Source organism: Lucilia sericata, unplaced genomic scaffold, assembly GCF_015586225.1.
Source record: "Lucilia sericata isolate MDLA Ls3-8-SP2 unplaced genomic scaffold, ASM1558622v1 Contig002329F_arrow, whole genome shotgun sequence".
Taxonomy (NCBI): Eukaryota; Metazoa; Arthropoda; class Insecta; order Diptera; family Calliphoridae; genus Lucilia; species Lucilia sericata.
In genome coordinates, this window is record NW_023996143.1 from 19,669 (window position 1) to 47,640 (window position 27,972).

The window sequence follows — 27,972 nt, forward strand, 5'->3', positions numbered from 1 at the left end:
GGTACTTTTTTGTGTATACACGTGGAAAAGTACATAAAAAAGTAAACAAAGCAAAAAATACATAAAAAACGTAAACAAAAAGAAAACAAACCATAACAAACTCATTGATTTATTTGTGAAATATTGAAATATGGTAATAAAATTGAAAATCCTTTTTGAGCACGAATAGAGAACTGTATTAATTATTCTTCGGAGTACTTTCTATTAGATGCTGTGATTTAACAAACTTTGAAGAAATTACAAATTTAACAAAAAAGAGTTTATGCTTAAAAAAAATTAAAAATATTCTTTCAGTAATAAAGCAGTCAATAGTGCCCGATGGGGAATCGATAGACTAATTGATTCCCATATTGATTTCATTTATGGGTACTTCTTATTAGCCAGCGTAACTTAACAAACTTTGACAAAGTCGCAAATTTAACAGAAATGTTTTTATACTAAAAAATATTTAAATATTTTTTGAGCAGCAAAACTAAAATATGTGATCGATAGAGAATCAATAAACAAATCGAATCGTATATTGAGTTTGTTTCTGTGTACTTGCTATAAGACGGTGTAACGTAACGAACTTTGACAAATTTGCTAATTTAATAAAACCGTTTTGATACTAAAAAATTTTAAAATATTCCTTAAGCAGCAATACTAAAATATGTGATCGATAGGGAATCAATAGACGAATCGATCTCCATATTGATTTCATTTCCGGGTACTTGCTGTAAGGCGGTGTAACGCAACAAAATTTGTAAATTCGCAAATTTAACCCAAAAGTTTTTATACTAAAAAATTTTAATATATTCTTTGAGCAGCAAAACTAAAATATGTGATCGATAGGGAATCAATAGACAAATCGAACCGTATATTGACTTTTTCTCTGAGTACTTGCTATTAGCCAGTGTACCGTAACAAACTTTGACAAGTCGCCAATTTTATTAAAAAGTTTTTATACAAAAAAATTTTAAAATATTCCTTGAGCAGCAAAACTAAAATATGTGATCGATAGGGAATCAATAGACGAATCGCACGCCATATTGATTTTTTTTCTGAGTACTTGCTATAAGACGGTATAACGTAACAAACTTTGACAAATTAGCAAATTTAATAAAAAAGTTTTTGTACTAAACAATTTTAAAATATTATTTTAGCAACAAAACTAAAATATGTGATCAATAGAGAATCAATAGACGAATCGAACCCAATATTGATTTTTTTTCTGAGTACTTGCTATAAGACGCTATAACGTAACAAACTTTAACAAATTAGCAAATTTAATAAAAAAGTTTTTGTACTAAACAATTTTAAAATATTCTTTGAGCAGCAAAACCAAAATATGTGATCGATAGGGCATCAATAGACGAACTAAACCCCATATTGATTTTTTTTCTGAGTACTTGCTATTAGCTGGTGTAACGTAACAAACTTTGACAAAGTCGCCAATTTTATGAAAAAGTTGTCCTGCTAAACAATTTTAAAATATTCTTTGAGCAGCAAAACCAAAATATGTGATAGATAGGGCATCAATAGACGAACTAAACCCAATATTGATTTTTTTTCTGAGTACTTGCTATTAGCTGGTGTAACGTAACAAACTTTGACAAAGTCGCCAATTTTATGAAAAAGTTGTCCTGCTAAAAAATTTTAAAATATTCTTTGAGCAGCAAAACTATAATATGTGATCGATAGGGAATCAATATACCAATCGAAAGTTTTTATACTAAAAAATTTTAAAATATTCTTTGAGCAAAAAAACCAAAATATGTGATCGATAGGGAATCAATAGACAAATTGAACCATATATAGACTGTTTTCCTGAGTACTTGCTACAAGACAATATAACGTAACAAACTTTGAAAAATTCGCAAATTTTATGAAAAAGTTTTTATACCAAAAAATTTTAAAATATTCGTTGAGCAACAAAACTAAAATATGTGATCGATAGAAAATTAATAGGCAAATCGAACCATATATAGATTTTTTTCCTGAGTACTTGCTGCAAGACGATATAACGTAACAAACTTTGAAAAATTCGCAAATTTTATGAATTTTATGAAAAAGTTTTTACACTAAAAGATTTTAAAATGTTCTTTGAGCAGCAAAACTATAATATGTGATCAATAGGGAATCAATAGACAAATTGAACCGTATATAGATTTTTTTCCTGAGTACTTGCTACAAGACGATATAACGTAACAAACTTTGGCAAATTCGAAAATTTTATAAAAAAGTTTTTATACCAAAAATTTTAAATTATTCTTTGAGCAGCAAAACTAAAATATTTGACCGATAGGGAATCAATATACCAATCGAACACCATATTGCTTACTTGCTTTTAGACGGCGTAACAGACTTTGTAAATTCGCAAATTTAACCCAAAAGTTTTTATACATAAACATTTTTAAACGTTCTCTGAGCAGCAAAACTAAAATAGGTGATCGATAAAGAATCAATAGACGATCTAAATAATATATTGATTTTTTTTCTGAGTACTTGCTATAAGACAGTGTAACGTAAGAAACTTTGACAAATTCGCAAATTCAACAAAACAGTTTTAATGCTAAAAAAACTGTAAATATTAATTGAGCAACAAAAGTAAAATTATTGATCGATAGGAAATCGATAGATTGATTGATTCCTTTATTGATTTTTCTCTGAGTACTTGCTATAAACAGTGTAACGTAATGAACTTTCAAAATTTCACATTTTATGAAAAAAAGTTTTTGTACATAAAACTTGCATAAGACGGTGTAACGTAACAAACATTGAAAGGTTCACATTTTATGAAAAAAAGATTTTCCTAAAATACTGATTAATGAATCAATGAATATTTTAAAATTTTTTATTATAAAAACGGTTTTATTAAATTAGCAAATTTGTCAAAGTTCGTTACGTTACACCGTCTTATAGCAAGTACACAGAAACAAACTCAATATACGATTCGATTTGTTTATTGATTCTCTATCGATCACATATATTAGTTTTGCTGCTCAAAGAATATTTTAACATTTTTAGTATAAAAACTTTTTCATAAAATTTGCTAATTTGTCAAAGTTTGTTACGTTACGCCGTCTTATAGCAAGTACTCAGGAAAAATATCAATATATGGTTCGATTTGTCTATTCCCTATTGATCACATATTATAGTTTTGCTGCTCAAAGAACATTTTAAAATTTTTTAGTATAAAAATTTGTTCATTAAATATGCCAAATTGTCAAAGTATGTTATGTTACACCGTCTTATAGCAAGTACTCAGAAAAAAAATCAATATGAGGTTCGATTCGTCTATCGATTCCCTATCGATCACATATTTTAGTATTGCTGCTCAAAGAATATTTAAAATATTTTAGTATAATACCTTTTTCATAAAATTGGCGACTTTGTCAAAGTTTGTTACGTTACACCAGCTAATAGCAAGTACTCAGAAAAAAAATCAATATGGGGTTTAGTTCGTCTATTGATTCCCTATCGATCACATATTTTAGTATTGCTGCTCAAAGAATATTTTAAAATTTTTTAGTATAAAAACTTTTTCATAAAATTGGCGACTTTGTCAAAGTTTGTTACTTTATAGCGTCTTATAGCAAGTACTCAGAAAAAAAATAATATGGGGTTCGATTCGTCTATTGATTCTCCATCGATCACATATTTTAGTTTTGTTGCTCAAAGAATATTTTAAAATTTTTTAGTATAAAAACTTTTTCATTAAATTTGCTAATTTGTCAAAGTTTGTTTCGTTATACCGTCTTATAGCAAGTACTCAGAAAAAAATCAATATGGGGTGCGATTCGTCTATTGATTCCCTATCGATCACATATTTTAGTATTGCTGCTTAAGGAATATTTTAAAATTTTTTAGTACAAAAACTTTTTCATAAAATTGGCGACTTTGTCAAAGTTTGTTACGTTACACCAGCTAATAGAAAATACTCAGAAAAAAAATCAATATGGGGTTTAGTTCGTCTATCGATTCCCTATCGATCACATATTATAAATAGTTTTGCTGCTCAAAGAATATTTTAAAATTTTTTGTATGAAAACATTTTTGTTAAATTTGCGACTTTGTCAAAGTTTGTTAAGTTACACTGACTAATAAGAAGTACCCATAAATGAAATCGATATGGGAATCAATTAGTCTATCGATTCCCCATGGAGCACTATTGACTGTTTCGTTGCTGAAGGAATATTTTTAATTTTTTTAAGCATAAACACTTTTGGGTTAAATTTGCGAATTTACAAAGTTTGTCACATCACAGCATCTCATAGGAAGTACCGCGAAGAATATTTAATACAGAGATCGATTCGTTTTAAGATTCCCTATCGATTACATATTTCAGTTTTGGTGCTCAAATAAGATTTTAAATTTTATGGCAATTTTTCAAAATTTTATAATTTTATAATTTTATGTTATGGTTTGTTTTCTTTTTGTTTACATTTTTTATGTAGTTTTCCACGTGCATACAGAAAAGTACCCTTTTTTGCAACTCTGAAAAAAAGTTTGTTTGCTTCATAGAGGTGTTCGAATTTACTTTTTTGACAGCTGTCAGTGGTTTCTTATCTGGTTATCTGTGATTTGTATACACAAGCCGAGACGGCTCAAATCGGCGGCGGCTGGCCGCCGGTAATATTTTGCAAGCCGCGCCGCCGCCGACTTATTTCGGCTCAAAAGCTAAGCCGGCTTAGAATCACACATGTATTTCAGAACATAATTTCACCAAATTGAACGGAGTTGCCACTATTTTAAATTCTTATGGCAAATTGAAAAGAGTTGCCAAACAATATTGTGCTAATATTTAAATAGTGAAAACTACTATAAATGTCCATTTTCTGCAGAAAAAAACTTATATAGAGACAGGTTTCTATGTAACAGACTATTATACAAAGATTTTTCAATATAATAAACCTTATAAGGTCAATTTCTAAAGAAAAAGTTAAATTGAGCCGACAATTTAGCCGCCGCCGAAATTTTCTGTAATAAGCCGCCGCCGCCGACCCAAAATGGTTGCGCCGCCGCCGCCGATCATTTCCCATCGGCTTGTATATCTGGGCCGGACCTCTCAAGATGTTTCTGATGGGAAATGCATTGTTTGCAAACTTTTGTTCAAATTCTTTTGGTGTTCCACAAAGTATTTTTGTTTATTTGTTTTTTTTTTTTTTTTTTTTTGATAATGGCGGCTTTAATATTAGTGTTGCATTGATGTGTATAAGTAAACTGAGTAACCGGTGTTACAAAGTAATAGCAGTGATGACAACTTGTCCATGAAAAATCATTTAAATCCCTTATAAATCTCTAATTTATTTTTGTTTTAAAAAACCAAAAAATATTATATTACTTTATCTAAAACAAAAAATTAAAACATACATAAAATTAAAAGATACATATGTGTAATCACCCTTGGATATTAAAGTATTTATATAAAATATATTTATTCAAATATACATACATTTTTAAAAGCTTTATATTGTGTATAGTTGTGTATAGGCATCTATAGTTGAAACAAAAAGTCGACTTTTAATATTTTTTGTGTTTTATGAAAAGTCCACTTTTCGAGCTTATTTCATTTTTTCCCCGACTTTTCGCCTTTTTTCCGACATTTATTTGCGAAATCAAATCTTCGACTTTTTTCTTACAAGACTTATCGACTTTGTTAGGACAAAAAGTCGACTTTGACTTTTCGAGTTTTTCCGACAAAAAGTCGATTCTTCGATTATTTTAAAGACAATTTTTAAAATCCTTATTGTGTATGTTCTGGCTTTTGAATTCTGAAAAAATCTTTTCGTTATCTATGTCACTTCAGAACATAAAAATTTGCTTCGAAAGATGCAAAACTTGTTTAAAACCATCTAGGTGAAAAGGGGAACAAAACATTTTTAAATGCTTGTGAAATCTTGATTTCGTGTGAATTTGAAGTGTGTTTCATGTGAATTTGAAGTCAGAACACACACAAATACTAATTTACATAGTTATAAAATATGGATTTTTATAACAATTATCTGCGATTTTCAAACCGCTAATAATCATTGTAACTTTTTATTTTATATAACGTAGACATTATTGAATACTTAGTACTTAGTATTCATTGATTTTACAAAACTACCGATTACATATAAAAACAAGTAAGAAATTATAGTCGGGCGTGGCCGACCTACACCAATTATGAATATTAAATGTGATTTATTTTTCATAATAAAGCATTTATCTTCAATATTCCCTTGTTCCGATACATTTAAGCAATTTATGGATGAAAAACTAATTTTCTGAAAGAGGCTTTATATGGGGGCTAGGGGCAAATATGGACCAAGCCCGATAAAATTTTGTGAATATATTGACATAATATTTTATTGTGCTGAATTTCATCGCGATATTTGTGTTTATAAGATAATTTGGGACATTCAAGTAATTTTCTGAAGGGGACTTTGTATGGGAGCTAGGGTCAAATGTGGTCCGATCTTTATGAAATTTGGCAGGGTCATCAAGACTTATATAAAACTTAGTTGTGCCATATTTATCGATATATCTGTATATTTAACATAATTATGAGCTCAGAAGCCCTTTTCGGGGGTTCTGTTGAATGGGGGCTAGGTGAAATAATGGACCGATTTTAACCATTTTCAATAGGCTTCGTCCTTAGGTCAAATAAAACGTGCGTGCCAAATTTTATCCAATTATCTTGAAAATTGCGACCTGTACCTTGCGCACAAGGTTTACATGGACATATTTTTGTATGTTACAAACATCAGCACAAATCCAATATACCCTTCCCACTAAAGTGGTGTAGGGTATAATAAAAAGTTCAACAGAAAACGCGCAAGTGGAAAATTTTAAAATTTAAGTTTATTAAAAACAAAAAAATAAAAAAGAAGTGAGATTATTTGATAATAATAATAAAACTGAAAACTACTTTGTGGATTAACTGGAGTTCTTTGGTGAAAAAACTATAGTAAGTATGAACTTTTTGTATATAAATACTAAAGTTAATTTTTAAAATGGAGGATTTTAAATTATATGTTTTTATTAATATTTTATTTTTATATCCACCACCGAAAAATATATCGTCTTTGTCATTACGTTTGTAATATAACGACATATCCTTCTCTTGAAATCACGATACGGTCGAAACAGGTGCAGTTAAAAAGTTGAAGTTGTGGTTATTTGTTTATTTTAGAGAAGAAATTAATGACCTAAACACAGATGAAAACCGTTATCGTTGCAAAGTCTCAAGTACACAAAGCTTCCTAGTTTTTCATATTGCCTTTAAGAACATGATAGAAACTTTGTTATACTCAATGATGAATATATTCATTAAAAGTCTCAGTAAAATGGCCGGTCAAATGATTGTCATTGTTCTTGAAGGGGAGTTTCCCCTATATAAGATCCTCATCAGAAAATGTCTAACATCACAATTGACTTAAACACACTAACATAATGATGGAAGCTGACATAAACCACTTTATAACAACAAAATTCAGTCTGCAAATTTTCTTGATGATCAGTCCATAATTGGCCTAACCTAACTAGTCTTACAGAAAATCATTTTTTTGTCAATAACTTTGTTGTAAACATTGATACCATATTTTTCCTAAATACAAACCGGTCCACCATCTTTTTTTCAAAGTAACTACAGAAAGAGAATTATTATTTTGCCAATAAGCTAAGGTTAAGGCCGACCATATGATATCCTACACTAATATGAGTATATTTAAAATGTGGATTATTTTTTATAATAAAAAATTAACCTATATGGATTTCTTTATTTAGGCCGTTAAGTCCTGAGTTATTTACAATTTTAGTTATTTTTTAATTAAAATTCAGTTTCGTAAGTTTGCACTTCTGGAATAAAATGTCAATAATATTTTCGAAATTTATTTTTAATTTTTAAAAAAACATATCAAAAAATTACTAAAATTACTAGCTGAGTAAGAAGTTTTTGCATTATGGTCCAATTTTCATAATTTTCAATACGTTTTGAGAACACTAATGTTTGATTCTATGGATCACAACATTGCTTTTGCAAAAAATGAATTTTCTACAAGAACAACATTTTATATAAAAGACATTTTTGAAAAATTGTCGAGCTTCCGTACATTAACGGGTGCGTATTAATTCCAGAACCACAAGATTGCATCAAATAACTTCACCAAAATGTCGCAACCAAAAAAAAACAAAAGCTTGACAGCACGTTGATGGCCATATTAACAAAAATAGAAACTATTCAAGAAGATTTTAAAGAAATTGAAAGTAAGTATAAGATTTTTTTGTATACTATCTATAATTTTTAAACAAATCTACTTTGTTTTTGGAAATATTAACGTTTTTTTATTTATTTAGCTCATATACTTCAAAACAATAACAATGATTCTACGCAGCAAAATCTTCTTTTAGGTAAATTAAATATTATTTTTATATTTTAAAATTTAATTTGATAAATTTCTACAATTTTCCTTTTTTAGACAAACTATCAAATCAAAATGTTAATGTGAGTAACATTTTGGCAGAACAAACAATTGCATTTAAATCTATTATTACATCACTCTGGCAAAACCCAAAACATCTTCAGCGTTTTCCAATAGACTCCGAAGATGAATTGAAGGAGTGGGAAAATGCCATTGACAATGATAACAAATGTGGAATAGTAATTTTTATTCATTGTTAAAAATTTATACAATAAAATAATGAAGATATATTAATTTAGATTCATGCAGTTAAATGTTTACTGGGAAAAGGAGGTATAAGAAAAAAATGTATTTTAAGCCTACACTTAATCCTCAGTTATAATCTTCACGGAACTCACAACAAGAAGAGACTGTATAGTTACAACAAAGTAATGGATGTTCTCTTACGTAAGTATGAGCAATTACCCTACTCATAATAATCCATAACTAATTAATAACCTCTATTCTGCATATCAATTACTTTTTCGCATTCAATTCGCAAAAAGATTTTCCAAAATAGAAGCAATATTATTTCGTTTCAATCATTTACGATTGTGTGTATTCTGTATTATGATCGTAGGTAAGTTTTATTAATTTGGTTTTTAGTGGTGAAGCGTCGAATCAAAATTTTCGTACATATTTTGAATTATTTTATTATAGTTATTATATCCCTGCAGGAAATGAAGCGACAATTGTCTAAAAGCCACTAGTGCTATTACTAGAACAGCAGACACTAGTACAAACAGAGTTAGAGTTCTTATGGAAAAATACTAGTACTAGAAGTAGTTGCCACTTGCAGACTGATTTTTATTTGACATGTGTTGGAAAATATCAATTTTTAAAATTATTAAAATATAATTTTCAAACATTTTGCATAAAATAGGCGACATTTACAAACATTTCCTTTCAAATCATAGGATAAATAGTGATGACTGTTTAGGTCCAGTTGCATGCAGAACCCTATGTTAGTACGTCTGTTAAATTAAAAAAAAAAAATTGCAATGAGTTTAATATTTGTTTTATCGTACGGCAAAATGTTGAAATGGCGATACATGAATGGAATTTTTGGACATTGTATAATCCAAGATATCAACACGTTAGTGATACGGATAGAAACCAGAATTTGTTCAAACTTTCAATTTGCATTGGTATGTATGTATGTATGTATGTAGAGATAGAATCTTAAATTATTGTATGAAGAACTTTAACATCCATGTGAAAATTTTGGGGAAAAATTGGCGGACTTTCATAAGGGGGCTTAGAACCTCTCATATGAATTTAATACAAAACAAGTAAGAGTGCTATATTCGGCTGTGCCGAATCTTATATAATAACAATTTTATTCATAAATTGCAAAACGCCTCTGGTGACAAAAAATAAAATCTAAACTACAAAAACATTTGATAAACGTTGTTTTTGTTTTCAATCGTTAACAAGCGAACGCAACGTATTCACAAGCAAACACAACGTTGTTATTGTATTGTTGCACCAGCATGCAAAAAATTATCATAATGTTGTTGTTGCTTTTTTGATGAAATTTTCAGAGGTTGTCTCGGATTTTTGCTCATATCTCCGTTATTTATGGACCGATTTTGCAGATTTTCATTCCCGAAGATATCTGGGGTCTTCAGAAAATTGATTTCAACAAACATACAGACAGACGGACAGACAGACAGAAGGACATTGCTAAATCGACTACGCTGTCTATAAGGACTCGGAATATATATACTTTATAGGGTCGGAAAATTATATTATAGAAATTACAAACGGAATAACAAACTTATATATACCCTTCTCACGAAGGTGAAGGGTATAAAAAGTATATCTGAGAAACTATTTAGGTGTTGTTGTGCGTGGCTCATAATAAATTTTTTTATTGTATATACAATGTTATAGTCCTTAATAAAATAATTAACTAAATAAAATAATTAACTAAATTTAGGTGTTGTTGTGCGTGGCGTTTAGGTGTTGTTGTGCGTGGCTCATAATAAATTTTTTTATTGTATATACAATGTTATAGTCCTTAATAAAATAATTAACTAAATAATTTTTAAAAATTGTCCAAATATTTTATTCAACATCAAATGTATGTTCTGTCATACTTAATACTAAAATATGAAAAAGATGAAATTAAAGGACACAGGTTTAAATGAACATATTTTTGAATGTAATTGAGATATTGGCTTGAAATTTTTTGTAAAGGGTCGAGAATTTCCATATCTAACTAAAAAAAGATATTAAGGGATAAATATGGACTAAATTGTTGTAGCTATCTGCGACCCTATTAAAATTTTGATATAAATCATAGTTTTAGAAATTTAACAAATATGTAATATATGACAAAATCTTTATTTATGAACAAAACTCAATGAAATCTTCAATGCTTGTTAAATTTGTCATCTCAAATAAGAAAATGCAAAAACAAAATTGAAAAGGTCAAAGGGCATCCCGCAATTCCCAAAAATAGGAATGAAAATCCCAAAAATGGGATTTTTTACATTTTTGCCCATAGAGTCCACATTTCTTTCAGGGCTGGGAAAATACTTTTGGAGTAAATAGAAAACATATTGAGGTTTCCAAAACTGCTTTCAGTTTTCTGATCCCAGCTTTGGGATTTTAGAACATGTCGCCCAAAGTTGAAGTTTTGATAAAAAATAGGTCATATTCGGAAGGACGCAGTGGCAACATTTTCAAAAAATAGGACAAGTTTTTTACGCCAAAGCGTTCTGCGTAAAGATTCTTTTTAGAAAACTATAAAATTGTTATATGTTCATAAAGAAAATTTTATTTTATTAATAAAAGAGTTAAGACACATTTTGGGCAAAAAAACGGCAAAAATCTAACTTTTTTGGAATTTTTAAATTAAAAAACGTATATTTTTGGATCTGTAAATGATATTTATCTGAATTTTTTTGTATATTATTGGAAATTTTATTGTCTAACTAACAAGAAAAAATTGAGTCCATTTGGTCCAAAATTACGCCCGGTATTCAAAAAAAGGCGGACCAAGGTATGGTAAATTTTGTATCACTAAATTTTTAAATGCCTATAACTCGGATATTATAAGAGATAAGTAGTATGGCACGAGTTTAAAAATTTTACATGTCGTAGGTACCCTAGTTTGAGCCGCCACAGCTCCGTCCCTGGGGCATCTGGGGGGTTCATCTTCAAAACTTAAACTCGAATACTCCTTGGCTACGCTCATGCCAAATTTTATCCCGATCGGATCAGCCGTTTAGAAATGCCAGATTTATTTCCAAAAAATTTCCATTCTGCCCCACTGTGCAATGCTAGAGACTTCAGTAGTTTGTTTTGTACGAGACAAATGTAATTTTTGGGAAAATTCATCGGTTATGAAATTCAATTGAGAGCAAGAATCTAACAAAGCGCGTCCCAATTGATAGCGACCAGTGGAGTCACGAACTAGAACCATGGCAGTAGCAAGCAGCACCTGTTCCGGCGAGGATTTTTCCATATGGGTATGGACCGAGGCAGAAGATTCATTCAAGGCAACATGAGAAGTAGTAGGTTCAGCAGCAGGGGACGAGGGCCGAGAAGCTGGCTGAGACCGATGAAGCAAACTATGATGCGAGCGAGAACAAAATTTGCACTTGAATGTGAAGGAACAACTACTTACTTGATGCCCTTTGGACAAACAATTTAGACAAAGGCTTAGACGTTTTGCATTTTCATACCTTTGACTAACATCCATATCTTTGAACCGAGAACAACGACTAATTGAGTGGTCAGATTTGGAGCAAAGCACACAAGAGCGTTTTGATACCGAAAAAGTATAGCCAGGTTTTGAATTTTTAGATTTGGACTTACCAGATTGATGATCAGGCTTACGAGGGGCCACAAAAGTATGGTTGGTATCAACCGATTCCAAAAATTGACAACGCCTTTCAAGGACCTTGGAGCAATCATCCCATGTTGGCAATCTGGTAAAGTCCAAGGAATCTTTCCACTTTCTTCTGGTATCTTCATCCACTTTTTCCATCACTATGTAAATCAGCATGGAATTAGCAATATCACTATGTGAGCCAAGAGACAGTAAGGAACTATAAAGGGCAGAAACATTATCGACGAGACTTCGTAATTGGGCACAATTGTATTTGGACATGGCAGGAAGTTCAAAAAGGGCGGTAATATTTTCCATAAAAATAAGCGAGCTATTATCATAACGCGTTTTGAGCCTTTCCAGAGCCTTCGGGTAATTTTCGTTCGTAATCTGGAAAGCCTTGACCGTTTCTAGAGCTTGGCCTTGGAGGCAGTTGAGCAAATGATTAAACTTTTCAATATTTGATAGGCCAAACTCACGATCGATAACTTGATTGAACGACGTTATAAAATTCTTGTATTCACTGTACTTACCACTAAATGTGGGCAATTTGAGTTGGGGCAATTTATGGATGGGAGCTGGGAAACAAATGGTGGACTCGGACAACGTTGTGTTATGAACATCTTCACCAAGCTGCGACTGGATATTCATTTTGGCTGAGATGTACAAATCTTCAATTTCGGGCCTAGCATTATCCTCGGGATCATATTTTTCAATTTGTGTTTGATACGTCAATATCTGTTTAAAATATGACTCCAGTATCCCCAAACGGCACTTCAACTCAGCAGACGAAAGTGTCTTACCTTCACCCCTTCCATTGGCTTCGATTTGGTTCTTGATGCGGGTAATACTCTTCTTCGTATTAGCCCGTTGCTGCTTAACCTCTTCCAAAGTCATCATAAATTTCCAAAAGTTTGGTTAAGTGAGCCAAAAATTTCCAAAAACAAATTTCAAAATGGATGATACTATGTATTGTAGAGCACCGACGCCAAAAGTGTTTATATACAAACTTTATGTATTTATTCACTCTCTATATAAATATGTACCGCAATATTCCGAGCGACAAATTTAGTATACACAAAATTCTATATTATGTACTGGAACCAAAAGCGAACAAATTTATGTATTTTCTTGTATATAAAGATTAGCGGTAAATTTATTTAACCCGAATTACGAGCGAACAAAGTTTATTTATTTTTGTACATAAAAATTTGCGGTAAAATTTTAGAGTCACTTTTATTTATTTTATTTTTCGACAAAAACTGATTCTATTTAGCGAGCCGACAAAATTTGTATAATGTTTGTAATAGGTATTTAAAAAAAATAGATTTGTAGTAGGTACGTCACTACAAATTTGTTTAACAGTTTTTTTTTTGTTATATGTTGCACTGTCTAGTTTTTTTTAAATGATTTATAAATTTTTTTTTGTTGCACAGGTTTTTTTTTTATTGAACCACAAAGTTTTTTATTTTTCTTTTTGTAGCACTAGATATTGCCCTTGTAATAGAACCACTGTTTCCACTTCACAATATGACCGTACACTTTTTCTTTAAGTTGTACTACAACGAAAAGTTTTTAGAATATACCACGGACCGAGAACGACAAATTTAGGAAGATTTAGATTAATCACTTGCCCCACGTTGGGCGCCAAAAATGTACGATGAAGAGCTTTTTCTTCACCGGCAACGATATAGAGCAATTCGGTCTACTTTGAATTGTTGTCTATAGGTTGCTGAAATGTTCGATGGGCAGTGATTAATTAACAAACACAAAAGAACTACCGTGGTACCGAGACAAGAATAAAAGATGATGTTGTTCGATTGAATTCAACTATGACAATGATTTATTTATTTAAAAATTCCTTTCTTAAGCCTAACAATTGATCATGTAAATAAGGGCTACACTGTTGTTATTGTAATATTATTTGTTTCTCACTTCCAATGTACCAACTCAACTTGTTTATTTATATTAAAAATATGCAAAAACAAAATACATGCAATAAGTCTCCAAAATAAGAAATTGCATTTTTAAGAGCAACAACAATATGCTTATAATAAGAATTGGAGTGAGAAACAAATAATAAAAACTAACGGGTCATTACCAAAAATATGTACAGTGGTTAGTATGAACAAAAAATAATGACAAATTACAGTGGCAACAGTGAGCCAAAAATATGAATAAATTTAAATACAATAAAAAATTTAAACAAAACAAAATAATAATGTTAGTAATTATTATACGGTGACCTAACATAGTGTGACAACTCTAAGGGATCTATAGTCGACATAAAGCCCACAATGGTTAGTACCGGAACCAAACATTGCAACAAAGTAGCAATCACCATATTTTGGCTCTTTGCTTGATAGAATACGAATTTCGACTAGCCACTACCGATGGGCGTCAACTTTTTTCTATTATGGATTATTTCATGGCAGAATAATTTGTCCAATTTGTTTTTTCAACTTTAGCAGTCGTTTTCAAAACAATAACAAAAAGCTATTACTATACCCCCAAAGGTAGATAAATAACAAGGAAAATTTTGGAAGTCAACAAGTATTTATCCTCTAATGTTTACATTTAACACAATCATTTAAAATAAAACTAAACATCTCTAGCATGATGTAATAACTTAGTGCATCCTGATCTCTAGTATATTTTCCCAAATAAAAGGTTTTTGAAAATACATATGATTATTACTTACAGAATATCAAGAAGATCTACATATGTCACATTTAAAGCAAAAAATGAAACTTTAACAGTCCATTAGCCCATTCCGCAAGAGCAACGCCATGTAGATAATCCGGATTAAATGAATACGAGATGACAAAGGTTAATTTAGTTTCAATAGCAGTTGGCGGTAACATGGCAGCCAGCAGTTCGCAGCGGGAAAAAGTGGCAGTAAAGAGGCTCCTAAAGGCATTATACTTTTGGTTACTTTTTCGATCTTTTACTGTTATTAATTAAACGTTTAAAAAACGTAAAGAATATACAACATGGAACGATAAAGTGTTCTTCAAAAGGTACTTTTTGAATTTTCTATAATATTGAACCTAGAAACATGAAATTGAACATGAAGGGTCCACAGTGTGTGAGTATCTAAATGCGATCTTTTACTACTTTTTCGTTCTTCAACGAATACCTTTTATGTTTTCTTTAATATAAGAGGACTTTTTGGGTACTTTGTAGTTTTTCAAAGGGTGTTTTTTTAGCTTTTCAATAATATTGGTCAGAAACATAAAATTAAACACGCAGGTTTCTGTTCATGGAAATCTGTATGAATGTTCTTCAGCTGGTACTTTTTGAGTTTTCTATAATATTGAAATATAAATTAAAAAATAAGTGTTTTTTGGTTCTTTTTTGTTTCGTTTTCGTAGAAACATAAAATATGGAGTGAATGGAAACCTATGGGAAGGGACTTTTGGTACTTTTTCGCTCTACTTTCTGATTTTTCTATATAATTGGACTTAGAGGCATAAAATTAAACACGCAGGGTTCCAGTTGAATGGAAATCTGCACAAAGGGAATAATTTTTACCTTTTCGTTCCTCATCCGGTAATTTTGGAGATTTCTAAAGTAGTTGTATGATAGAAACAATATAATTTGTTTTTATACATATATCGTCACATAAAACGCAAAAATCCCTATTTAACATTTTTTAAATTCTACAGGAGAAGCAAAAAACTATTTAAAATGGAAAGTTTAGTTTCAATCAGCGCGATTTTTTTTTCTTCAAAAGACATTTTTTAACGGTAAATTTCTCAGTTGTTTTGACAATTTACAATTTGTATTTACAAATGATTAGTTACGTCTTTTAGCCTTTATATAAAACTGCTTTTGAAGATAGGGCCCTTTTGAACATTTGGCTTGATGTAATACATCAGAAAATGAAAATGTCGATTTTGAATTTTTTTTAGTTAGGGCCGTTTTAGTTATGTATTTTTTACGGAGGCAAAGCCACAAAGTTGCACGTAGCTCTGTCCTGTTAATCCAAAATCTCGGATGTTGATGAAAATGAATTTATTTAAATTAGAGTAAAAAGGTGATATGAAGTGATAAAAATAAGTTTAATAAATTGTATGATATTTTGAGAATACAAAACTTCAGTAATTACATATGTGAAAATTATTTACATATGTATATTCCATATTAATTAAAAAATCGTTTAATGTGTTGTTTTCAAAATTTAATTAATGCCAAAAATTTATCGCTAACGAAGTAGCGGGCAGCAAGCCAATTTTAGACACCGTTTTCATCCCTTCGTTACCCGAATTTCTAAAAAGTACCGAAAGGATTTCTAATAGACTTTAATTATAATAGGATAATTTTAAAGTTTTATTTGCATGGTCATTTGTTTCGAACATAAATAGGTTAAGAGAAGATTCTATGGGGACAGTTTTTACCCTTTTAGCTCTATAAAGTCTAGATTTTTAAAAAAAGTACCAGACACCTATCAATTATTTTTTTGTATAATAGAGGATACATTTGGAATTTTATTTATATCTTTGCTTCTTTAGGAGATATAAAGGATACTAATTTTATCCTTTTTTACCCATTTCTTCCCATAAACGTAATCCCTTCTTAGTGGATCTATACAATGCCAAAGGAACCTATAACCAAAATTTCATGATTCTAGCTTTAACGGTTTGGGCTGGGCGATGATGAATCAGTCAGTCAATCAGTCACGCAAGCCTTTTATATATAGATTGAGAGAAGGAGAATGGATAGTTAGCTGCTGGTTTCATACCTACATCCTGTACAAAAATATTTTAACAGATTAAAGGTGAGTCAGAATAATTATGAATTTTACGTACATAGTTGTTTAACTAATTAAAATTTTCCTCGGATATTATTATTAGTCTACTAAACTCACCTGCAAACAAATCATCTGTAGTAACAGTATTACATTCGACACCATTACAACTGGAACCATTTTTTTCTTCCAATCCTTATTTTAATTCTCAGGAATTAATTCAATAGCTTAATTCAAAGGCTTTAAGTTTATTTTAAATCATTCATATACTGAATTCATTCATGTTTGAATTACATTTCGCTTTGAATGATTCAATTTTTCTTTAATTCAAATCTACTCCAAATTGAATTACGAAATTTTTCTTAAATTCAATTTGTAGTAGACTGAATGAAAACGCTTTCGTTTGCAGCCAGAGTGTTGTATCTCAAAAACTAAAATTTCAACTTTCAAGGTTTTTAAAATTTTAAGTTTTTTATCTCTATATAAAAGAGTGTATGCGTATAAGTTTTAAATAACTAATTTTACAGCTGATATTTGTAAGTTTGTATAATAAGAATGATAATTCTGACTAATAATAAACACAAATTCTGTGCACAAGAACATTTTTCTATTTTTAAGTTATAACATTATTGCTGCAAATAAAGATACATAACATTTATGTACAATATACAAACAAACATACATACATAGTATGTGACCATGAGTTTATGATCGTAAAACATAACAAGTCCGTTGATGTTTGCTTAAAACAGAATCGGTCCCTAACACAAAAGAATCAGCCAATGAACGCCTTTTATAGTGCTAGATTTTCCTTCTGAATAATATACTTTTTAACTATAGGAACTCTGATTAATCATAGTATTTAAGTATTTTATTGTATTTACTGCAGCATAAGGATTTATCCGCTAATCAGAATTTCTGTAATGAAAACTTACATTCCATCCATATTCAATACATAGTACATTTGAAAATTTGAATTACAAACAAATAAATTATAATTTATATGACAAATATTAAAGCATGTGTATATTAGGATTGTTCAAATAAATGTTTAATTTGAAAATAGTTCTTAAATAATATATCATTTGTTATATTTGGTTTCGTATAAACCTTTCTTGTTCCCTTTTGCCTAGGAACCGCATAATTTTTATCAATGGTTGATCTACATATTAGATGAAAATTCTAATTCACTCATGATAGCAATTATTTTGGAAAAATAATCTTTAATTTGAAAAATAATTTAAAATTTATTTCAAATTTGAAATATTTATAATTCTGTTTATACGTATGTATATGTTCAAACTTTTTTCGAATGGAAGTTATATTTGGAAAATATTATTAAAAGACGCACAAAAATAACGTTTAAAAAACTTTATAAATAATATGCTTCGAACAAGATTTGTCATTTATGTAAAATTAAATAGGGGTTATATTTATTTTACTTTAATTTCATCTATAATATAGTGCTTATTTATATAATATTGTGCATATTTAATTAGCTGAAAATAAAATAAAATTAAAATTAATAAAATTAAAAACTAAAAACAAAAGACCCCCTAATGTATATACATTTTTATTTAAAAAATTTTCATTAATCCCCTACAAAATGAATGAAGAAAAAACGATTAAAGCTATTTTGTAATAGATTTGAATTCGAAAAAATTTAAATCATTCAGCAAGGAATTAAGCCTTTAAAGAATGAATTATACAAGTAATGAATTCAACATTTTTAAAATCCTAAGGAATTCAGCTTATGAATTAATTCGAATGAATGATTTTATAGAATGGTGAAGTAATAAATTTTAATTTGATTTAATAAATTGAATTAAGGCTTAACAATTTTAAACCTTTGACATAAATCCTATGTCGCAAAACAAAATTTGGATGTAAAACCATTTCTCTTCTGCAGGGCGATTTAATACGATTAACCTTAGAATCCAATACGTATATATTAGGATACATCACACCAACAAGGGCGGCTTTAATGACAGAACAATTCGATTTGAGATTTATATAATGCATACTAAGATCAACTTTGCTATATATTAATTGTGATGATCTTAAGGATCCAACCAATTGAGTACGGATATTGCAGTCCTGTTCCAACAGGCCATTCAAAATGAAATTATATTAAAATCAAAAACCAATTCCTCATTTCTAAAGTTATTTTTCCATTCTTGATACAGACGCAAGAATATCAAGTGATCGGAAGGAATACCTTCAAATAAACGTTGTTTTTCTTCTTTTATATTATGACGCGATAAATCTTTGAAGGGTTCATTTAAATGATTCATATAGTGTGACAACTCTAAGGGATCTATAGTCGACATAAAGCCCACAATGGTTAGTACCGGAACCAAACATTGCAACAAAGTAGCAATCACCATATTTTGGCTCTTTGCTTGATAGAATACGAATTTCGACTAGCCACTACCGGTGGGCGTCAACTCTTTTCTATTATGGATTATTTCATGGCAGAATAATTTGTCCAGTTTGTTTTTTCAACTTTAGCAGTCGTTTTCAAAACAATAACAAAAAGCTATTACTATACCCCCAAAGGTAGATAAATAACAAGGAAAATTTTGGAAGTCAACAAGTATTTATCCTCTAATGTTTACATTTAACACAATCATTTAAAATAAAACTAAACATCTCTAGCATGATGTAATAACTTAGTGCATCCTGATCTCTAGTATATTTTCCCAAATAAAAGGTTTTTGAAAATACATATGATTATTACTTACAGAATATCAAGAAGATCTACATATGTCACATTTAAAGCAAAAAATGAAACTTTAACAGTCCATTAGCCCATTCCGCAAGAGCAACGCCATGTAGATAATCCGGATTAAATGAATACGAGATGACAAAGGTTAATTTAGTTTCAATAGCAGTTGGCGGTAACATGGCAGCCAGCAGTTCGCAGCGGGAAAAAGTGGCAGTAAAGAGGCCTTCCTAAAGGCATTATACTTTTGGTTACTTTTTCGATCTTTTACTGTTATTAATTAAACGTTTAAGAAACGTAAAGAATATACAACATGGAACGATAAAGTGTTCTTCAAAAGGTACTTTTTGAATTTTCTATAATATTGAACCTAGAAACATGAAATTGAACATGAAGGGTCCACAGTGTGTGAGTATCTAAATGCGATCTTTTACTACTTTTTCGTTCTTCAACGAATACCTTTTATGTTTTCTTTAATATAAGAGGACTTTTTGGGTACTTTGTAGTTTTTCAAAGGGTGTTTTTTTAGCTTTTCAATAATATTGGTCAGAAACATAAAATTAAACACGCAGGTTTCTGTTCATGGAAATCTGTATGAATGTTCTTCAGCTGGTACTTTTTGAGTTTTCTTAAAAATAAGTGTTTTTTGGTTCTTTTTTGTTTCGTTTTCGTAGAAACATAAAATATGGAGTGAATGGAAACCTATGGGAAGGGACTTTTGGTACTTTTTCGCTCTACTTTCTGATTTTTCTATATAATTGGACTTAGAGGCATAAAATTAAACACGCAGGGTTCCAGTTGAATGGAAATCTGCACAAAGGGAATAATTTTTACCTTTTCGTTCCTCATCCGGTAATTTTGGAGATTTCTAAAGTAGTTGTATGATAGAAACAATATAATTTGTTTTTATACATATATCGTCACATAAAACGCAAAAATTCCTATTTAACATTTTTTAAATTCTACAGGAGAAGCAAAAAACTATTTAAAATGGAAAGTTTAGTTTCAATCAGCGCGATTTGTTTTTCTTCAAAAGACATTTTTTAACGGTAAATTTCTCAGTTGTTTTGACAATTTACAATTTGTATTTACAAATGATTAGTTACGTCTTTTAGCCTTTATATAAAACTGCTTTTGAAGATAGAGCCCTTTTGAACATTTGGCTTGATGTAATACATCAGAAAATGAAAATGTCGATTTTGAATTTTTTTTAGTTAGGGCCGTTTTAGTTATGTATTTTTTACGGAGGCAAAGCCACAAAGTTGCACGTAGCTCTGTCCTGTTAATCCAAAATCTCGGATGTTGATGAAAATGAATTTATTTAAATTAGAGTAAAAGGTGATATGAAGTGATAAAAATAAGTTTAATAAATTGTATGATATTTTGAGAATACAAAACTTCAGTAATTACATATGTGAAAATTATTTACATATGTATATTCCATATTAATTAAAAAATCGTTTAATGTGTTGTTTTCAAAATTTTATTAATGCCAAAAATTTATCGCTAACGAAGTAGCGGGCAGCAAGCTAATTTTAGACACCGTTTTCATCCCTTCATTACCCGAATTTTTAAAAAGTACCGAAAGGATTTCTAATAGACTTTAATTATAATAGGATAATTTTAAAGTTTTATTTGCATGGTCATTTGTTTCGAACATAAATAGGTTAAGAGAAGGTTCTATGGGGACAGTTTTTACCCTTTTAGCTCTATAAAGTCTAGATTTTTAAAAAAAGTACCAGACACCTATCAATTATTTTTTTGTATAATAGAGGATACATTTGGAATTTTATTTATATCTTTGCTTCTTTAGGAGATATAAAGGATACTAATTTTATCCTTTTTTACCCATTTCTTCCCCTAAACGTAATCCCTTCTTAGTGGATCTATACAATGCCAAAGGAACCTATAACCAAAATTTCATGATTCTAGCTTTAACGGTTTGGGCTGGGCGATGATGAATCAGTCAGTCAATCAGTCACGCAAGCCTTTTATATATAGATTGAGAGAAGGAGAATGGATAGTTAGCTGCTGGTTTCATACCTACATCCTGTACAAAAATATTTTAACAGATTAAAGGTGAGTCAGAATAATTATGAATTTTACGTACATAGTTGTTTAACTAATTAAAATTTTCCTCGGATATTATTATTAGTCTACTAAACTCACCTGCAAACAAATCATCTGTAGTAACAGTATTACATTCGACACCATTACAACTGGAACCATTTTTTTCTTTTCCGTACACTATCCACGGTGAACCAGAATTCAACGAACACATAAATCAGAGCTTCGAATTAATCAATTCAATTTGAGCTTAATTCACCAAAATCTTAATTCAGAAATATAAAATGTAATCTTCCAATCCTTATTTTAATTCTCAGGAATTAATTCAATAGCTTAATTCAAAGGCTTTAAGTTTATTTTAAATCATTCATATACTGAATTCATTCATGTTTGAATTACATTTCGCTTTGAATGATTCAATTTTTCTCTAATTCAAATCTAAATTACGAAATTTGTCTTAAATTCAATTTGTAGTAGACTGAATGAAAACGCTTTCGTTTGCAGCCAGAGTGTTGTATCTCAAAAACTAAAATTTCAACTTTCAAGGTTTTTAAAATTTTAAGTTTTTTATCTCTATATAAAAGAGTGTATGCGTATAAGTTTTAAATAACTAATTTTACAGCTGATATTTGTAAGTTTGTATAATAAGAATGATAATTCTGACTAATAATAAACACAAATTCTGTGCACAAGAACATTTTTCTATTTTTAAGTTATAACATTATTGCTGCAAATAAAGATACATAACATTTATGTACAATATACAAACAAACATACATACATAGTATGTGACCATGAGTTTATGATCGTAAAACATAACAAGTCCGTTGATGTTTGCTTAAAACAGAATCGGTCCCTAACACAAAAGAATCAGCCAATGAACGCCTTTTATAGTGCTAGATTTTCCTTCTGAATAATATACTTTTTAACTATAGGAACTCTGATTAATCATAGTATTTAAGTATTTTATTGTATTCACTGCAGCATAAGGATTTATCCGCTAATCAGAATTTCTGTAATGAAAACTTACATTCCATCCATATTCAATACATAGTACATTTGAAAATTTGAATTACAAACAAATAAATTATAATTTATATGACAAATATTAAAGCATGTGTATATTAGGATTGTTCAAATAAATGTTTAATTTGAAAATAGTTCTTAATAATATATCATTTGTTATATTTGGTTTCGTATAAACATTTCTTGTTCCCTTTTGCCTAGGAACCGCATAATTTTTATCAATGGTTGATCTACATATTAGATGAAAATTCTAATTCACTCATGATAGCAATTATTTTGGAAAAATAATCTTTAATTTGAAAAATAATTTAAAATTTATTTCAAATTTGAAATATTTATAATTCTGTTTATACGTATGTATATGTTCAAACTTTTTCGAATGGAAGTTATATTTGGAAAATATTATTAAAAGACGCACAATAATAACGTTTAAAAACTTTATAAATAATATGCTTCGAACAAGATTTGTCATTTATGTAAATTAAATAGGGGCTTATATTTATTTTACTTTAATTTCATCTATAATATAGTTCTTTATTTATATAATATAGTGCATATTTAATTAGCTGAAATAAAATAAAATTAAAATTAATAAAATTAAAAACTAAAACAAAAGACCCCCTAATGTATATACATTTTTATTTAAAAAATTTTCATTAATCCCCTACAAAATGAATGAAGAAAAAACGATTAAGCTATTTTGTAATAGATTTGAATTCGAAAAAATTTAAATCATTCAGCAAGGAATTAAGCCTTTAAAGAATGAATTATACAAGTAATGAATTCAACATTTTAAAGTCCTAAGGAATTCAGCTTATGAATTAATTCGAATGAATGATTTTATAGAATGGTGAAGTAATAAATTTTAATTTGATTTAAAAATTGAATTAAGGCTTAACAATTTTAAACCTTTGATTTATAGTTTATTCTTTTTATGAATTGTTTCTTTTATTAATTTACTTCTTTTTTTTCTATAAATATTTAACAAATATGTTTTATAATTTAATTATTATTAGATTTTTAATGAATTATTATTATTATTATAAAAATAACAAACACAAAGATATGAAATAATAAAGTATAAGTGACATTTAAAAAAAATGATAAAATAAATGAAATCAAATAAAAAAATATTTAGAAAATTTTGGTATATTATTAAAAGAAAATATTTATTTATAGATAACGTTTAAGTTTTATCTATTTAACAGGTTTTTGGTCAGCTTTGTCGGTGTTTTTTTTTATTGATTATTTTTGTTAAAAAAATTTACAGTTTATGCAGGAAATCGTAGTGCCAAGCAGCAGAGGCGTTTATGTTTTGACCTTTTCAGCTATGTTTGTTGATAAGTCCAAACTATAGACTAATCTATAGAACGGACTATGGACTGTTTTATAGTCCAGACTATAGACTGTTCCATAGTTCAAACTATGGACTATTCTATAGTGCAGTCTATAGACTATTCTATTGTCCAGACTATAGACTATTCTATAGTCCCACACTATAGACTAATCTATAGTCCACACTATAGGACTATTCTATAGTCCAGACTATAGACTATTCTATAATCCAGACTGTAGACTATTCTATAGTACAGACTACAGACTATTCTATAGTCCAGACAATAGACTATTAGATAGTCCAGGACTATAGACTATTCTATAGTCCAGACTATAGACTATTCTATAGTCCAGACTATAGACTATTCTATAGTCCAGACTATAGACTATTCTATAGTCCAGACTATAGACTATTCTATAGTCCAGACTATAGACTATTCTATAGTCCAGACTATAGACTATTCTATAGTCCAGACTATAGACTATTCTATAGTCCAGACTATAGACTATTCTATAGTCCAGACTATAGACTATTCTATAGTCCAGACTATAGATTATTCTATAGTCCAGACTATAGACTATTCTATAGTCCAGACTATAGACTATTCTATAGTCCAGACTATAGACTATTCTATAGTCCAGACTATAGACTATTCTATAGTCCAGACTATAGACTATTCTATAGTCCAGACTATAGACAATTCTATAGTCCAGACAATAGACTAATCTATAGTCCAGACTATAGACTATTCCATAGTCCAGACTATAGACTAATCTATAGTCCCGACTATAGACTAATCTATAGTCCAGACTATAGACTAATCTATAGTCCAGACTATAGACTAATCTATAGTCCAGACTATAGACTAATCTATAGTCCAGACTATAGACTAATCTATAGTCCAGACTATAGACTAATCTATAGTCCAGACTACAGACTAATCTATAGTCCAGACTATAGACTATTCTATAGTCCAGACTATAGACTAATCTATAGTCCAGACTATAGACTATTCTATAGTCCAGACTTTAGACTAATCTATAGTCCAGATTTTAGACTATTCTATAGTCCAGACTATAGACTAATCTATAGTCCAGACTATAGACTATTCCATAGTCCAGACTATAGACTATTCTATAGTCCAGACTATAGACTATTCTATAGTCCAGACTATAGACTATTCTATAGTCCAGACTATAGACTATTCTATAGTCCAAACAATAGACTATTCTATAGTCCAGACTATAGACTATTCTATAGTCCAGACAATAGACTATTCTATAGTCCAGACTATAGACTATTTTATAGTCCAGACTATAGACTATTCTATAGTCCAGACTATAGACTATTCTATAGTCCAGACTATAGACTATTCTATAGTCCAGACTATAGACTAATCTATAGTCCAGACTATAGACTAATCTATAGTCCAGACTATAGACTAATCTATAGTCCAGACTATAGACTAATCTATAGTCCAGACTATAGACTAATCTATAGACCAGACTATAGACTAATCTATAGACCAGACTATAGACTATTCTATAGGCCAGACTATAGACTATTCTATAGTCCAGACTATAGACTATTCTATAGTCCAGACTATAGACTATTCTATAGTCCAGACTATAGACTATTCTATAGTCCAGACTGTAGACTATTCTATAGTCCAGACTGTAGACTATTCTATAGTCCAGAATGTAGACTATTCTATAGTCCAGACTGTAGACTATTCTATAGTCCAGACTACAGACTATTCTATAGTCCAGACAATAGACTATTACATAGTCCAGACTACAGGCTATTCTGTAGTCCAGACTATAGACTATTCTATAGTCCAGACTATAGACTAATCTCTAGTCCATAGTCCAGATTACAGCCTATTCTATAGTCTAATTCTATAAACTAATTTATCTCTTTAAATTCCTTAAATGTATTACGACGCCCCTGTTCTTATCTAAAATTTATCATAATTATGTATTACTCATTATTTTTACCCGATATTTTTTAATTTTATTTACATATTTAAAAATCCCTGTCAGTCATAAAACCGTTAAAGTACTGATTGGTTGTCATTTCTTTAATAAATACAAACTTTATGCTGGCAATACCCTAACAAAACATAAACAAAAGCTTTTGTTTGTCAAACTGTCAAATAAGCTGGACTTATGTGAAGAAAACAACAATAAAAAAACTGACATTAAAATTTAAACTTCATTATTGTTGTTGTTAGTTTCGTGATCATGTTGTTTTGATTGTCGTTATGTTGTTTTGTTGTCTGACTGTCTTACAATTTTCATTGTTGGATAGACAATTGTTGCGAGAAGAAGCTGAGAAAAGCGCAAAGAAAAGAGGAATTGTATATAAAAGAAAACAACAATTTTAATAGAATTGAAGTGTGTGTGTGTGTGTTTGTGGTTAAAAATTTATGATGAAAAATAAAAGAAATCTAATCTAATAATAACTAAATTATTAAACAAATAAACTAAATAGTGTTGTTAATAAACAAATAATAATGAAATAACTACATACATATAAAGTGAGTAATTAAAAAAATGCAAAGAAAGAAATTAATATTGGTTTGAAGTTTTTTCTACAAGTGTTTTTTTTTAAGACAAAAATAAAAACAAGTGTTAATAATAATAATAATAATTAACTACAACAAAAAATATTTAATATGTATCGCAAAGATTTCATTTATAAAGTGGAATGCCTAAAAATTGTCTAACTTTTAGTAAATTTCATAATTTTTTCCTTAATTTAATCTTTGATTTTTTTCTGGGCTAGTTTAACAGATAACAGAGACAGACAGGTCTCATCTTGTTTTCAAATTGCTTTGTATTCTGTGCACATTTTTTTTTCATTCCTAAATTTACAAATAAATTAATATTTATTTATTTTTTTAATTATATTAATTTATTTTGTATCTGAGAGTCACACAGCCTCATTAAGCGAACATACACATTCCAACAAACAAGAGCATTAACTTTTGTTCAAACCAAGTTTGGTCTTCGACAGCTATTGAAACATAATGAAAGCGACAGGCAGCAGACGAAATGCTTTTTATACTGTTATCGATTTATTTATAGTCTGGTTTATAGATTCGCCTCTATTCTGAATTATAGAGTAATCAACATTCTGGACTTCAGATTTACCTGGACTATGGATAAGTCTTTAGTCTGAAATTTTGATTAGTCTCTAGTCTGAACTATACATTAGGAAATAGTTTGGACTGAAGATTATTTAATAATCTGGACTATAGATAGGTCTATAGTCTGGACTGTAGATAAGTCTATAGTCTGGTCTATAGTTTGAACTATAGATTAGGCTATAGTCTGGACTATAGATAAGAATATAGCCTGGACTATAAATAATATTATAGTCTGAACTATAGATTAGTCTACAGATTAGTCACTTTTATAGAATAGTCCATAGTGTGGCCTATAGAATAGTTTATAGTCTGGACTATATAATAGTCTATAGTCTGGACTATAGAATAGTCTATAGTCTGGACTATATAGTATAGACTATAGACTATTCTATAGTCCAGACTATAGAATAGTCTATAGTCTGGACTATAGAATAATCTATAGTCCGGACTATGGAATAGTCTATAGTCTGGACTATAGAATAGAATAGTCTATAGTCTGGACTATAGAATAGAATAGTCTATAGTCTGGAATATAGAATAGAATAGAATAGTCTATATTCTGTACAATAGAATACTCTATAGTCTGGACTATAGATTAGTCTACAGATTAGTCTCTTCTATAGAATAGTCTATAGTCTGGACTATAGAATAGT

General features: G+C 29.5%; 1 protein-coding gene and 1 long non-coding RNA gene across 3 annotated transcripts; both read left to right on the forward strand.

Annotated features, from left to right (window-relative positions):
* The first annotated feature begins 6,792 nt into the window (after positions 1-6,792).
* On the forward strand, positions 6,793-15,020 carry LOC119613813. The gene is made up of 6 exons (XM_037969868.1): positions 6,793-6,931; positions 8,101-8,229; positions 8,320-8,373; positions 8,442-8,623; positions 8,684-8,831; positions 14,968-15,020. Exons 2-6 carry the CDS (start codon positions 8,175-8,177, stop codon positions 15,018-15,020), a joined length of 492 nt encoding a protein of 163 aa, XP_037825796.1. The 5' UTR covers positions 6,793-6,931; positions 8,101-8,174.
* Positions 15,021-15,161: 141 nt separating this feature from the next.
* On the forward strand, positions 15,162-17,188 carry LOC119613812. Of its 2 annotated transcripts, none has more exons than XR_005232273.1 (3): positions 15,162-15,284; positions 16,847-17,044; positions 17,121-17,188. It is a non-coding gene; the product is annotated as an uncharacterized LOC119613812 (long non-coding RNA). The 2 variants fall into 2 exon arrangements; XR_005232274.1 differs by having other exon boundaries at positions 15,275-15,352.
* The last annotated feature ends 10,784 nt before the right edge of the window (positions 17,189-27,972 follow it).

Excerpts from the sequence above, each read along its gene's own strand:
- LOC119613813 (XM_037969868.1), top strand. The coding sequence starts at position 8,175 with ATGGCCATATTAACAAAAATAGAAACTATTCAAGAAGATTTTAAAGAA. Across the intron at positions 8,624-8,683 it reads ATGATAACAAATGTGGAATA|ATTCATGCAGTTAAATGTTT; the intron begins GTAATTTTTATT and ends ATATTAATTTAG. Across the intron at positions 8,832-14,967 it reads AGTAATGGATGTTCTCTTAC|AATATCAAGAAGATCTACAT; the intron begins GTAAGTATGAGC and ends TATTACTTACAG.